The 15,491-nt window shown below is 48.8% G+C and overlaps 1 protein-coding gene across 1 annotated transcript in view; it reads left to right on the forward strand.

Moving 5' to 3' along the window:
• Positions 1-13,593, forward strand: part of ARHGAP31 (Rho GTPase activating protein 31) — a 117,986-nt gene extending 104,393 nt beyond the window's left edge. The window contains exons 10-12 of the mRNA XM_066347772.1: positions 2,265-2,840; positions 3,555-3,835; positions 6,768-13,593. Of these exons, the coding sequence (XP_066203869.1) occupies positions 2,265-2,840; positions 3,555-3,835; positions 6,768-9,191 (3,281 nt within the window). The 3' untranslated portion in view covers positions 9,192-13,593. The remainder of the gene's footprint in view (positions 1-2,264; positions 2,841-3,554; positions 3,836-6,767) is intronic.
• Positions 13,594-15,491: the final 1,898 nt, after the last annotated feature.

Here is a 15,491-nt window from a genome sequence, read left to right on the forward strand (position 1 = left end):
CCCACAGCCCTTGCACTAACCGCCCCCAACTCCACTGCAGGGCGAGCCCTACAGGCCCACCCGTTTTCCCCAGTCCTCCTCTAACCACCAACGGCAACAACAGCTGCTTTACGTTCACACCCGAACCAGGTCAAAAGGGCAACATCTGAAAAGCAAGGCAGAGGCGGCTTCCCCCTTGAGGCGCTGGCTTCCACCTCAGAATCTTGTGCCTCCCCAGTTACATCTTGAATTTGCATGTTTCCATCGACATTGGCTTTATCATGCTTGTCAAGTCGTGATTTTGACTTGGTAGATTCATTCATTCTTTAATAAACATGGATCGGCACGGGCCTGGCATGTGGCTGATCGTCCCCTTTTGGAGTAGATGTGTACACAGTTGCGGGCGAGGGGGTGCCTATCATCACAGCAACACCTCTCCACCGGGGTCCTTAGCAGGTTCTCAGGGCTGACTCGCCTGCAGCCCTGTCTCCGCTCAGCAGCCCACAGCACTACCACAGGTTGTGAAGCACAGCAGTAGACTAAGCTCCGCCTATCTACCCCGGGGCTTCCCAACCCCTTTCGTGGAAAACATTTTGCTCTTTGATAAATGAAGCAACCCGAAACAATACAGAAAAGCTTTAGAACAACGTTTTAAAATATTTCTCAACTTGTAACATCATCAGTGAACTCCTTTGAAAGGAGTTCATCTTGGATCAGTGTTTTGATTACGTTCTCACCTTTAGAATCCATCCATTTGCTTGGGTTTGGAAACCTCTTGAGGCAATCCTTGTCTTGTTTTTATAGAATTTAATATTTCAAAAGGGCAGCGCTTTCCTGGGCATTGGGCAGGATATCCCAGCTCTCAAGTCTGTTTCTTTAAGTGTTAGAGATGACCAGCCTTGCCCTGCAGAGCGGCCGTGAGAATGCCAGAGCTGATGGTGCTTGTCCAGCACGGCCCTGCGTACCCAGTGGCAACTATCTTCCAGGTCCCGGGCAGCTCACTAGTCATCTCCCGGCTTATTTATTTCCCATACAGGTTTTTTCTTCTTTGCCTTCACTTCTCAGTTGCTCCTCACACCTGGGCTTTCTAACTTCGAGTTAATGTACATTTCTAGTCTCCCATCCTCTGAGCCTGCAAGAGGACGCCTCGTAAGAGGGAGAAAGGTCTCGCTGAGAACAGCATTTGTGTCCTTGCCTGGAACTCAAACCCCTGTTTGGGTCCCTCTGCCAGAGGAGGCTTAAAACAATCAACTTTAAAGTTTTAAAGTTATTTTACTTTATCCTCTTATTTTTTTTCCCTTTTTATTGCCTTCATTTTGAGCGAACATCATTCCATCATCTCCCACCGGTCTTTTTATTTCTTTCTGGTCTACACGGTTTGTGTGGCGGAGGACTGCGGGAAGCGGTTTTAGCAGTGGCCTTCGCTTGACGGGTGCTGCCCCGCGACCTCCACCAAGGCCCATGGAAGGACCTAAGTCCTTAAGGATGGGAGGAAAGTTCTCTGGAAAAAAAATAAGATGAAATCATCCTTAAAATTTTTTTTTTAAACAGATACATATGACCCAACAGCAAATGGGCCTATCAGGGCATCGTAACAGAACAGGCACATGAGAAGATGCTTCCTATCTTGTCAACCAAATGTTAGGAACCTTTCTTACGGCGGCTGTGCCCTTATTAGAAGGCTATGCCGTCTGAGCAGGCGGTGGCACAGTGGATAGAGCGTCAGACTGGGATGCAGAGGACCCAGGTTCAAATCCCTGAGGTCTCTGGCTTGTGTACAAGCTCATCCAGCTTGAGTGCTGACTCACCAGCTTGAGCGCAGGGTCGCTGGCTTGAGCGTGGGATCATAGACATGATGACCCTATGGTTGCTGGCTTGAGCCCAAAGGTTGCTGGCTTGAAGGCCAAGGTCACTGGTTTGAGTCCAAGGTCGCTGGCTTGAGCAAGGGGTCACTCACTCTGCTGTAGCCCCCTCTCCGTCAAGGCACATATGAGAAAGCAATCAATGAACAACTAAGGAGCCGCAACATAGAATTGATGCTTCTCATCTCTCTCCCTTCCTGTCTGCCCCTCTCTGTATATGTGAAAGAAAAGAAAGAAAGAAAGAAAGAGAGAGAGAGAGAGAGAGAGAGAGAAAGAAAGAAAGAAAGAAAGAAAGAAAGAAAGAAAGAAAGAAAGAAAGAGAAAGAAGCCTAATATTCAAGTGTTGCGTGCCTGTTCTCACGGGAAGGCTGTGCGGTTGTGTGTGTGCCCAGGCTGCTGACCATGTGTTTGCTTTTTTACTAGGCAAAGAAACCAAAGGAAGTTTTAATCGAACAGTCACCACTGGTGGATTTTTTATTCCAGCAGCAAAAATGCATGCAACTAGCACTGGCAGCTCTTGTGACCTCAGCAAGCAGGAGGGTGACTGGGGCCCGCAGGGGATGCCGGCGGGGGCTGAGGGTGGCTTTGACGTGAGCACTGACCGAAGCCAACTCCAAAGCACTCAGGCCCGGCCCCCACCTGAGCAGCTGAAGGTGTTCCGGCCTGTCGAGGATCCTGAGAGCGAGCAGACAGCCCCGAAGATGCTGGGTATGTTCTACACCTCGAACGACAGCCCCAGCAAATCCGTCTTCACCAGCAGCTACTTCCAGATGGAGCCCTCACCCCGTCACCAGCGCAGGGCCCTGAATATCTCCGAGCCCTTTGCTGTGTCCGTGCCCCTCCGCGTGTCAGCTGTCATCAGCACCAACAGCACCCCGTGCAGGACACCCCCGAAGGAGCTACAGTCTCTTTCCAGCCTGGAAGAGTTTTCTTTCCAAGGGTCAGAGGGTGGAGGTTGGCCTGAAGAGGAGAAGCCACCGGGAGCTGAGACTTCTACAGGTAAACAGGGAGACGGGCTTTCTTTCCCCTGCAAGAGATGAGAAGCCAGACTTAACGTTTGCTTAAACAGAGTTCACAAGACATTGTAGTCAAGTGGTTAAGACTGTGGGCCCTGAGCCAGACAGCCTGTCAAGAAGCTGTCAGTCACAATCAAAACACATCCTTGGGGCTTGGTGTAAATAATGAATATCCGTGACCTTAGGCAACAAGCTTGACTTCGCAGGGTCTGAATTTACTTTCTTGTGAAAGGAAAGGTTGGATTAAGCAACATTTCTTAACCTGGGCACTATTGACATTGGGGGCTAGGTAATTCTCCTTTGTGGGGGACTGTCCTATGCTTTGTAGAATATTTACCAGCATCCGCAGCTTTTACCTACTAGATGCCAGTAACTACTCCCACCACCCAGTTGTGACAACCAAAAATGTCTCCAGACATTGCCAAATGTCCCCCAGGGAGGGGGGGGGGAACAGAACGGTCTCGGATGAGAACCACTGGACTTGATGATCTCCATCTCTGATAGTCTGTGGCCCGGGATCTGAGGACAGGACATTGCTAGGAGGAAAGGCTGATGAATGCAAGGGAGTGGTGAGCCGGGGGAAGTCCCTCCATCCTTGTGAAGCAGGACTAGTCCAAGTCAGTGACTGTGCTGGGAGCAGCCTTTCTTAAAATGAATTACAGTCTCTTTCAGCTGATAACTCTCATCCTCATTGCAGCTTCTGTACCCAAGAAGGTGGCGCTCGAGGATGCCAAGCCGGGCCCGGAAGCAGTGAGGACAGCGGAATGCAGCAAAGGCCTTTCCCTGGAGCCCAGAACCCACACGGAGGAGAAGAAAACCTCAGAACTCTCCCTGCGCTGTCAACATTCTGACAACTTGGAGAAGAGGCCCGGTGCAGAGAAGGTGGAGGAAGAGGGCGGAGAGGCTGGCCGGGTGGAGCCCAGCGCTCTGCAGGAGTGCCCCAGGCTCCGAGAAGAAGTGGTGTTTCTTCATGAGATGGTAAGGTGGCCAACTGTCCCGTCCAGCCAATAGAGTCCTTGTTTTCCCAATGGCTCTTTGTGCAGCTTAAAATAGATTTTGTTTTGTTTTGATGAACCAGTTTCTGCCAAAGGGATTTTAGGAGACAACCTTCTAATCAGAGCTGGGATTTTTTTTTTTTTCACAGAGGTCCTCCAGTAATGGAAAGAAGCCATTCAGTGCAGGCTCCCTAGGACAGACTGAACTCTAAATATATATATAAATTTTTTTTAACTAAGTGAGAGGTGGGAGGCAGAGACAGACTCCTGCATGAACCCCGACCAGGATCCACCTGCCATGCCCACCAGGGGGCGATGCTCTGCCCATCTGGGGCAGTTGCCCCAGAGCTTCAGTGCCTAAGGCCAAATTGCTCGATCCATTTGAGCCATGGCTGCAGGAAAGGAAGAAAGAGAGAGAGAGAGAGAAGAGGGAAAGGGGTAGAGAAGCAGATGGTCGCTTCTCCTGTGTGCCCTGAACAGGAGTCGAACCTGAGACTTTCAAACGCCCGGCTAACACTCTACCACTGAGCCAACCAGCCAGGGCCTTAAATGTTTCTGACCTGAAGTCACCATAATCCAATAATGTGCCTTAGGGTTGTAATGCCATTCAATCCCAGAAGCAGCACAAAATCTCCTTGTCATACCCTGGTCCCAAAGATGATGACCATTCCTGGAGCCAGCTCTCTCCTTGCAGACATCCTGGAGGACCAGGGTCTATGTGTGTGAAATCTTCTGTAATACTTCCAGAGTCCAGCCTTTCCTCCTCTGTTTGCTAGAGAAATTAAAACGTGATGCCAGGGCTTACTAAACCCCTCTCACTTTTTAGAGGTGGAATTTTCCAAGGATTTTGGCGGTGTCCATGCATAAGTTGAAGGTGCGAGGAGGTTTCCTGTGACGGAGTCCTGCCTGCCTGTGGGAGACAGCTTTGTGACCTGGGGGGGGGGGTGCCAAAGTGGGGAGGCAGCTCTTTAACTTGCTTCCAGGGTTTTGGTTCCTGGGACATGCACAAAAGGCCCAAGTGCTGGGAGTTAGGGCAGTACAGGGACACCACCGTGGCCGCAGGGCAGTACAGGGACACCACCGTGGCCGCAGGAGGCTGAATAGGGTTCCTGTAAGATGTTTGCATTTGCAGAAGGAGAAGGACACAGAGATTATTCAGTGGTACCTTGAGATACGAACAGACCAATTTATGAATTTTTAAGATACGAGCTGCAACTCGGTCCATATTTTTGTTCGAGATTCAAGCGAAATTCTGAGATACGAGCAGAATTCCAAGATACGAGTCATGATACGGGAAGCTGGCACTAGTTGGCGCGTTGGCGCACGGGTCCAGTATCGGCGGTTTGATATACGAGTTGACTGACTTACGAGCTTGGTTACAGAACAAATTAAATTCGTATCTCAAGTGATTAAATTCTGGGAAGGATCAAAAGGAATGGCATTGCTTTAAGAAATAGATCAAGTTGGCACTGGAAGGAGAACCAGGATGGGTTCAAGGGGAAAGTAAAGCCACCAGTGCATTCATTCATTTAAAATCACATACACGCCACCGACTTTGTGCCAGGCACTCAGCTGAGCACTGGGATCACTGCAGTGTGCAAGATGGTCACTGTCTCTGCCCTCCTGGAGCTGGCAGCTTAGTAGTTGAAAAGTCACTGAAGAAGTGATTTCTAGGGTGATATGGAAGTAGGAAGTTTTGTGCTAATGTGTAACAGGTGGACCCAACCCAGTCAGTGAGAGGAGGAGGGTCACAAGGCTCAGGGAAGGCTTCTCAGAAGCATAGATAATAGATACTTGATCTGAGAACTTATGGGTATACAACGTAATCGACTGTCCAAATGATGTGGAGATGTTTTCTCTAAATCTATGTGCTCTAGTTGCCCAATGTCACCCTGTTAAAATTAATTGTCTAAATAAAAATAAATTAATTAATTGATTAAAGAAAAGAGAACTTAGTTAGAAGAAAGGGGACTGGGCAGGAATGGGGGGGAATAGAAAGAGAAAGACTTCCAGGAAGAAGGAGTAAGCTGTCCATGAAGCACTGGCGCAGTGGATAGAGCTTCGGCCTGGGGCACAAAGGACCCAGGTTTGAAATCCCGAGGTCGCCAGATTGAGCGCAGGATCACAAACATGACCCCATGGTTGCTGGCTTGAGCCCCAAGGTTGCTGGCTTGAGCAAGGGGTCACTCAGTCTGCTGTAGCCTCCCCCCCCCCCGTCAAGGCACATATAAGAAAGCAATCAATGAAAAACTAAGATGCCACAATGAAGAATTGATGCTTCTCATCTCTTTCCCTTCCTGTCTGTCCGTCCCTATCTGTCCCTCTCTCTGACTCTATCTCTGTCAAAAAAAAAAAAAAAAAAGTACAGTTGACCCTTGGTATCCTCAGCGGGATTAGTTCCAAGACCTCGCTGGATACCCAAATCCAGCATTCTCAGTTCCCTCATACAGAATGGTGTAGCACTTGCATAGAACCTGTACACACCCCCCATGACTTCAGATCATCGCTATATCACTCACAATACCTAATACAATGCAAATACTGTGTAGTTGTTATACTATATTGTTTAGGAAATAATGACAAGAAAAGAGTCTGTATGTGTTCAGTACAGATATAAAGGCATAACTACATAATACGTGTCAGCAGCAAATAACATTCCTCCCCCCACCCCAATGTTTCCGATCTGGGGTTGGTTGAACTTGTAGATGCGGAACCGCAGGTACGGGCCCGCGGTATGTTGTGGCCCGTGGTAAGCACTGAATAAACACCCAGTTACTGTTACAGCTGTATTCCTTATTCACCGAGGCGGCATAGCCTGGCCCTGCTCCAGTCTCTTCGCTCTCCTGGCAGACGGTGAGGATGACAGCTCTGAGAGTCCTTGGGTCTAAAATAATCAGTTTCTTGATGTTTTTCAGGATGAAGATGATCTGGCCAGCACCTTGATATGGCCTGAGATTCAACAGGAGTTGAAAATCATTGAATCCGAGGAGGAGCTGTCCTCGCTGCCACCGCCTGCTCTAAAGACGAGCCAGACTCAGCCCATTCTCGAGTCAGGTCCAAGGCCTTCTGCTCCCCCAGAGCCTGCTGGCAATTTGCCTTGTGTCTCTACCCCAGCTCCAGTCTCCGCCCCGCTGGAGGATCCAGCCACACAGAGCCCACAGGGGGCTCCCACAGCAGCCAGCAAAGAAAAGCTGGAGGCAACCAGCAGCCTCCATAGATCTGAGACTGAAAAAGGCCAGCGCCCAGACCCCACCAGCCTGGCTCCTCTGGAAATTCTTTCATTTGAGACGGCTTCTCCACAAGCAAGGGAGGAGGTGGGAGACCCAGGAAACCTGTCTCCTCTGAGCCTGCCTGCTCCACCCCCTCCAACTCCTCTGGAGGAGGCACCTGAAGGCCAGATATCGAGGGATGGCCCTGAGAGGGAAGACTCATCAAAGAAATTGAGGACAAATCCAGGTGTGGACCAGCTGACGTCCAAAGGCAGTCCAGGGACCCCCAGTCTTTGTCAGGGAGACAAGGCCTCTCTGGGACAAAGTGAGACACAGAAGTCAAAGAATGCTGCTCCTGATGGAAGAGGCCTTGGTTTGCCAAGCCCAACAAGGGCGGTTGAGGCCCCCCCACAGGGAGAGGAGGAGGTGGCCCATTCAGTACAGGAGCCCTCAGACTGTGACGAAGACGACACTGTGACAGACATTGCCCAGCATGGCCTGGAGATGGTGGAGCCGTGGGAGGAGCCCCAGTGGGTGACCAGTCCCCTTCATTCCCCTACCCTGAAAAGTGTGCAAGAGGCCCAGGCACAGGGCCCTCAGGGGCACCAGCTGGAGAAGAGGCTTTGCCACAGGCCTAGCCTTCGTCAGAGCCATTCCCTGGATAGCAAAACCACGGCGGAGAGCCAGTGGCCGCTCAAGGCCCCCGCCTCCAGCAGCTGTGCTAATCTGGAAGCAGAGCGGACTTCCGATGCCCTGCAGCCCCTGGCACCCAGGAGAGACATCACTGGATGGGGTGAGAAAGCCCTGAGACCCTTTAGCGAGTTGTCTGGCCTGAAAGGGACGGAGGCTCTTCCCAGCCAGAAGGGACCAGGTGGTTTGCAGCCCAAACCGGCAGAAACCGGCCCTGTCAGCCTAGCAGAGGGGAAGGAACTGGGGACACGCCAGGGACACTGTGACCCTCGGATTGAGCAAGATAGTGTTCCCAGAGCGGAGAGCGCCAAGGAGAGCTCGCCCGGCCTGCGGGGCGGCACCGCGCCCGGAGAGCACCCCCCGGCGTGGCAGCGGAGGAGCGCCGAGTGCGGGCCCCCGAAAGGGAGAACCAGGCCGTCTTCCCTCAACCTGGACTCCGCCATTCCCGTCACTGGCCTCTTCCGGTTTGAGAGCGCGGCCTCTTCCGGTTCACCCGGAACACGGCGCTCGGAGCCGGAGGACTCAGAGGGCACACGGGCAACCTCGTCTCACTGCCAAGGGGACCCCTGGAGCGGTTCCCCCCAGGACCCTCCGGACCTGGACGCTGTAGCTCACGCCCTGACGGGCCGCCGTAACTCCGCTCCCGTCAGCGTGTCGGCTGTGAGAACCTCCTTCATGGTCAAAATGTGCCAGGCCAGGGCCGTCCCCGTCATCCCACCCAAGATTCAGTACACGCAGATCCCACGGCCGCTGCCCTCGCAGAGCCCCGGGGAGGGCGGCGCCCCGCCTCCGGAGAGGACCCAGGAGGGACCCGGCTCGGCCGGAGACACCTCCTGGAAACCTGCCGAAGACGATCCTCTCTCCTCCGCGGAAAGTCCAAAGGAAGAGAAGCCAAAGCAAGATGCAGGAGACACGGAGGCTCCGCCGGCGGATGCCTCTGCAGCCCATCCGTGTGAGGGACCCGCCCGTTCCCCAGAACCAGGGTTGGCCGGCCCGCTGCCCACCCAGGATGCAGGCGTGCAGTGCCGGAAACGCACATCAGAGACAGAACCTTCTGGGGACAACCTTCTTTCTTCAAAAATAGAGCGACCATCAGGGGGTTCTAAGCCTTTCCACAGGTCGAGGCCAGGAAGACCTCAGAGCCTAATCTTATTCAGCCCTCCTTTCCCCATCATGGACCATCCACCTCCTTCTTCCACAGTGACAGATTCCAAGCTCCTGCTGTCCCCTATCAGAAGTCCCACCCAGACAGTGTCCCCTGGCCTTCTTTGTGGGGAGTTGGCAGAAAACACGTGGGTCACACCAGAAGGGGTTACACTGAGGAATAAAATGACCATTCCTAAGAATGGCCAGAGACTGGAGACCTCCACCAGCTGCTTTTACCAGCCCCAGCGGAGATCAGTGATTCTGGATGGAAGAAGTGGGAGGCAGATAGAGTGATGTCAGTGCATCTGCTGGTGGCTGAGAAAATGCCACGATTCCTCTGGAACTGGTTTCGGGGCCAACTTCCCCGTAGTGCAGACACAGGTTAGCCAAGTGCGGGCTTATTTCTGGCCGCTTGTCTTCCTTCAGCAGGGTGGTCATATATTAATGAGGAAGAAGATGACATGCCTGCCTGCAGTGAGATCCTGGGCTGTGAGTTGCATTACTCCCCCATGGCTATTATCTGTACTGCGGCAAGCTGGATGTGATAAGAACTTTTGAAAGAGAGATCCCTTGTTTGTGTTAAAAAATGTTGCAACTGAGGTTTGAGGGCCTCCTCCTCATGCTCTTTAAAGCTCTTTGAAGCATGTGTAAAAGTGCACTATCCAGGATAGAAGCAGATTTGGAAAAGCAAACTAGCATACCCTTAAATCTCCCAGTGGGTGGATTTCCTCCGGCCTTTTCCCTGGGATCCCTGCAGACCTGCCCGAGATGGCACCAGACACCAGCATAGAAAATCAGAACCCATACTCAAGAGCAAACTCAGAGACTGGCACAATCTAAGAAGACTTCCGGCTCTGGCTTTTATTAATTTGGGATGCCAACTGCCACTATTTTTTTTATCTCTGACTTAGGAATCCAATAGGTGGGCCAGGTGGGGGCTGAGGTGAGGGTTACCCCAGTGAAATGTGTAGGATCTTCTTTTAGGCGTGCAATAGTGAAGTGATCTGCTTTCATTCCAGTATCACAGTCCACAAACAGGGTGTCATATAGAGGAAAACCTTGCCCATAGACAGAACTACACTCCAAACTGAACGTGTTTAAACTGGTGGGACATTAGCACCAGACACCTCGAGCTCAGCTCGCTCTCCTTCCGCACTGGGCTGGGGCAGGAGTGCAGGAGGAGATAAGGCAGAGCCCGAGGAGGGGTGGGGAAGAGCCCCAGCCGGTGGCCATCCCTGCCACTTGATGACAGCTGCCCTTCGGAAAATGTATTTCGTTTTGGTAGCAGATGCCTTCCTTTCTCCCTCTCCCTTCACTGCTCAAGAACAGATTTGAGGCACCCTTCCACAGTCCCCCTCACCCACCACCAACCCCAGACACTCAAACTTGCCCTTCTCCTATCCATATAAAAGCAGAGGCAATAAACCAATACGATTTTATGTCCGTTATTTAGAACTTCAAATGGCTCTTTCCTTTTCGGCTGGAGAGAGGAAGAAGAACTAATATAACCTGCTGGAAGATTTTTGGTGCTCCCCCAACAAGGGCTTCACAGAACTCCATCTCAAGGCAAAACCCATCAGGATATCAACACTTTCAGACCTTCTAAGACAACTGTCTTGTTTGAGAAACAAAGAAAAATAGAGCTATTTTTAGCCCTTTGTACCTCTTCTCAGGTTCAAGTCTGGCTTAACTCTCTGTCCAGAAGCTCAGTCATTGCAGAAATTTCGCTAAGAGTCAGCACTACCTCTGGGCAGGCCTCCCAACCAAGGCTGGTGCTGGGCTGGGTAGGAGATGAACTAGTTACCCCCTCCAGTGAGGAGTTGGTATCTGGTGCCCTGCCACAGTTACATATTCCTCTTTCTCTTCTTCCCTGATAAGCCCTACAAACAGTTTAGAAATTTTGTCCTATACCTTTGAAGCCAGTGTCTACAGCAGGGGTGAGTGTCTGTATATAGCAGGGGCAGGCCAGCTGATGAATTCTGTTTTCAGAGGCCCTGAGATGAGTGAGCAGGGGGAGCAGTCAATAAGCCTCTGGTCAGTGTCTTTGCATTCTGATTAAGTGAGCAGGACATTGGGCCACAGCCAATGAGATGTTAACCCCTAAGAAAAATCCTAGGTTATAGCATCCCCGCTCCCCCCCCCCCCCCCCCCGGGAAGCAAGGTGAAGAAATATAGTGGTGACGGATGAGAAAGGCCATGTACAGAAGACTTGAAAAGTACACATTCCTGCCTTATCAGGAAATGTGGGCAGATAGGCTTTATATCAATCTCAGTGCACTGTGGTGTCTGCGCTTTGATAAAGACCATGTCCCAGTTAGAATGTGATAGAGGAAGGGAACTGCACTTTGCTTCACCATCAGAACTCTGAGCCGAGGAATGAATTTTGAAACTATTTTGTGATTATTTTAAACTTTTGTTTGTAATGTTTAGAGGATATATATTTTATTTGGCATAGGCTGAGAAGCCACTATTCACATAATTAACAAGAGAGTTCAATCTGAGGCACCCAGGTTGATTTATTAAATGGCTGCCATGTTCCTTAGACTGACATCTTTCATTTGTAGCATCATCTCCGGGAGTGTGGTGAGTATGTGGGTGTCATCATGAGACGATGACAACTGTCTGGAGCTATTTCCTGCTCGGAGCTTTCCTAACCAGTCAACACAGAAGGCCTTGGAAGTGGACTCACCTCTCAGTCGGTGTCCCACGGCTGAAGTGGGGACTTCTTTGACCCTCGCCCAACTGTCACAAACATAGTCCTAAACTTCCTGTGGGCTGGGGCTAGCCTGGAGTGGAGGAAATTCCATTCCAGTGCAAAAATACTTATTAGATATTACCCCTGAAATTGTTCCTCAAAATGCCCTGAGATTACATGTCTGGTCACCCCCCTTGGGACTCAGAAAGGAACCCCTTTGGAATGGCTGGTTGGGAATCAGATCTCATCCAGGGACGGGGCAGGGTGGGGCGGAACAGGTGCTGCTGTTGTTAGGAGGATCTACACACACAGTGCCCAGAAAGGGCTGCAGACTCACATCCCCACAGGGCTGCTGCAAGTCGATCATCAGTCCTCAAAAGGGGGGTAGCTGACTTTAAATGTCGAATTTGAAGTTTTTCTTTCAGTGTTAATGGTTGCTTAAGAAGATAATATTCTATATTTATTGGCAAAATGGCCTTCCTAGGCCAGCCTTTTTTTTTTTTCTTTCCCAAATGGACTAGATAGAAGGAATTGGATTTTTATTCTCTGCTTCACATGGAACATGAAAAAAAAAAACCCATTAAGACACTGTTAGCCTAAAATTCAAAACACTGATTATGTCAAAATTTCTCAACATACAATATTTATCAAGAGCTTAATAATACTGTGCTGGGTACTTTACAACTCTTAAATCCTTGAAGAATCTAATGAAAAAGGGGAGAGGGATGGTAGCAAAGGAAACAGCATACAAACAACCAGGAGCAAGATTTAAAACCATTAAGTTACCAAATGAAAAGAGAATGGGGGGGATGTAGCAACTAGCATCTTCTAATAGGATTGTTAATAGTGTTCAAGTCACCTACTGAATCAAACTATACACAATTGCAAACCCAATAAAAGTACTAGGGAGACACTCAGGCGCTAAGATTTTCGCTTGATCATTAAAAAAATTAGAGTCATAGCTAAGAATAAACAGTCCTGAGGTTTTGCATCGTCTTAACTGGTTTGGTTGTGAAGTCCCGTTGGAGCTCTGTAAATGTGCACGGTAATACCAGTGTTGCATACTCCTGGAAAGTGATTTTAGAGACTTCCACCATCATAAAATGGGTTATCTCCTGTCGATCATGAAGTTCTAGGTCCAGGATAAACTGCCAGCTTCATGTGTAATGTTTAGCACATGATGATCACATTTGGCTAAAATTGGGTGTGACAGTCATTTGTCTACACAGGCCTTGCGTTCCTACCTAAAGAGCTCCTGGGAAACAAAGATCCATTTATCTGGGATTGGAATGGGAGAGGTTTAGGGTAGGTCCAAGTCTCACCAGGATTGATTAGAGCTAGATTTTACCACAGCCTGTCCTGTCTGATGACAGTATGAATTTTAGGATTACGTGTTGGCAATAGCTTGGTTTTAGGCACTTCCAGTGGGAAGGTCAGCTCAAAATGTGGAATAACAAAGAATGTGTCCTTTGTCAACACCCTTTCTAGCAGTCAGGCCAGAAGAGGGAGTGAGCACCTTTCTAAGTAGGAAGAATGAGAGCCGGTAGAAGGGTAATTACCTAAGATCAGTTTCAGTCTAAACTGGGGAACACCAAAGGTTGATTAGCGCACAGTAGATGATTTGGTAGCCCTGAGGGTAATGAGTAATGCAGGGATCTCTTCTCTAGGAGGATGAAGGAGGATGTAACTAAATGTAAGAAAACCATGAAGTACCAGCCCTGCGTTTTACTGGATGAATCAACGCTTTGCAATAACTTAATGCCATAGTACTTCCTGGCTTATAATTCTGCAAGGTAACGCACTTTTTCAAAGGAGTCTATTAGAAAGCCACATGATTTCAGCTGTTGAGCTTGATGAATATGTTTCCAAAGATATAATCAAAAATGTTTTTCTATTAAAAAAGTATAAATATTAAACCTATCCTTAAAGACATTTAAGTGTAATTAAAACAGATTGTTATGCTTTTAAAAAATGTACTCTAATAAATGAAATAAAATGTAATGCTTATGATGGCACTGTGAAGTAGAGGCAAACATTGGGTCATCAAAATTAATAATAGGAAATGTGTATTATGTACATCAGGCTCATTGTTCTAGTTTGATGTTTTTTAATTATTATTACTTCAAGATTTCACAGGTGAAGTCCTGATAATTTGCTTTAGTAAATTTTTCTTGTTTTTATTTTACCTCAATAATTGTCAAACATTTGCAACTTCACTCTCATAGTTGCAATCACACGTCACCCAAGATACTTAGTACAAGTCAAAGGATATTGGGATGAAAAATGAGAACAAGAGCGATTGCTTCTTAAAACCCCACAGCGTAAGGAGTTTGGAAGTTTGGGTCCACCTACACAGCAGTGAACTCAATGTTTCTATTACGTGACTCAATCCAGGGGAACTGTTCTTTCATCTGAGTGACTTTTAATGATGTTCTGGAGATTCAAAAAAAAAATAACCCAGAAGTTTGTTATCTTGGCAAATATTATCACAAAAGATGGGAGGGGGCGCTCAATATGTGGAAATAAGACCCTTAGGAAAACAGTTATGCAGCCAAAACTCACAAGCTGGTGATATTTGCAGTGAACATCTCATAGCCAAGGGGATAAAAACACTAGCCTTTGGTAACAATACTCTTTTGAGAACTTCACACTTCCCAGGCCTGCCCCTGGCAGCCTTCCCTACTGCCCTAAATGCCTTTTCCTCCTCGGTACCCCCAGACCCCTTCTCTGTTTCTCTCTCCTAGGTGCCCCTCCCCCCTCCCCAGCTGGCCTCACAGTTGCCCTCTCTCCTAATCTCCCCCAGTTAGAACAACTTCTCTCCTTACAGTCTCCTCACTGAATGTCGCCTCCACTTCCTGGATTTCAGTAAAACTTGACACTCCCTTGAGAACATTTATTTCCCTGAACCAAAGGCTGTACATTTTCACAGGTTACACAGACTACAAAGAGCTGAGATGTTTCTCCAGTTTCCCTCTTCAGCACCATGTGTCTTTCCATCTCACACAATCTTTTTACCAAAATGTATGGCATCCAGCTATCTTAATTTTTACCATTCTTTGTGGCCATGATGCAGTCAGTGTTCCAGTTTCCAAGTGTTTGGCACCAGGCTCCCTGCTTCCTCTCTCCCTCATGTCCCACCGTCATCCTGGATGACCTCAGTCTTCCTGAGGACAACCCACTGACAGCTTTGCCACAATTGCTAACAGCTTTTACTTTTCAGTTTGGGGCATTTCTTCCATGGTTACACATCAGACTATTTCACAACCCAGAACTCTGTGGTCCTATACTCACATTCCATTCTCAGAACTTCTATTATCCCTGCTCTTTCTTCCCTTCTACTTGCTCTGGATTACTAATGCCTGGTCCACCCCTACTCTTTCTGACAGACAACATCCCCACCAGACTTTCTTCCCCAGCCTCTTCAGACCCCAAGGCACCTCAGCTATTCTCACCAGCACCATTAAATCCCTCGAACACTAGTCCTTTAGCCACACCTGCTTGGCATACCTCCAAACTAGAACCAGGACCCATATCACCCATTTTTTACTCTGTCTTTTGAGTCTGACCAGAGATCATAAGACGATGGTAGGAAAGCTTTTGGAAATTCATGGTTTACCACCTCAGCAGTAACCTCATTCTCAAAACTTACAAAGGCTATTTCCACTATTCCAATTCCCTCCTACATGGACACCCCAAACCCCCAAATTGATCATCGCTTCTTACTTCACATAAGTTTATACACACTATCAGATGTTTCGTCCACCTCCTATCATGACTCACCCTTATCCATATGTATTTAACTTCCCTTCTAGCTCAGAGGAAGTGCTATTCCTTTTCCCAACGGCTCCCAGAACTCTTCATTCCAATTCATTACTTCTTCATTCCAATTCTCTATTCTG

This window comes from Saccopteryx leptura, chromosome 8 (assembly GCF_036850995.1).
Source record: "Saccopteryx leptura isolate mSacLep1 chromosome 8, mSacLep1_pri_phased_curated, whole genome shotgun sequence".
NCBI classification, from domain to species: Eukaryota; Metazoa; Chordata; class Mammalia; order Chiroptera; family Emballonuridae; genus Saccopteryx; species Saccopteryx leptura.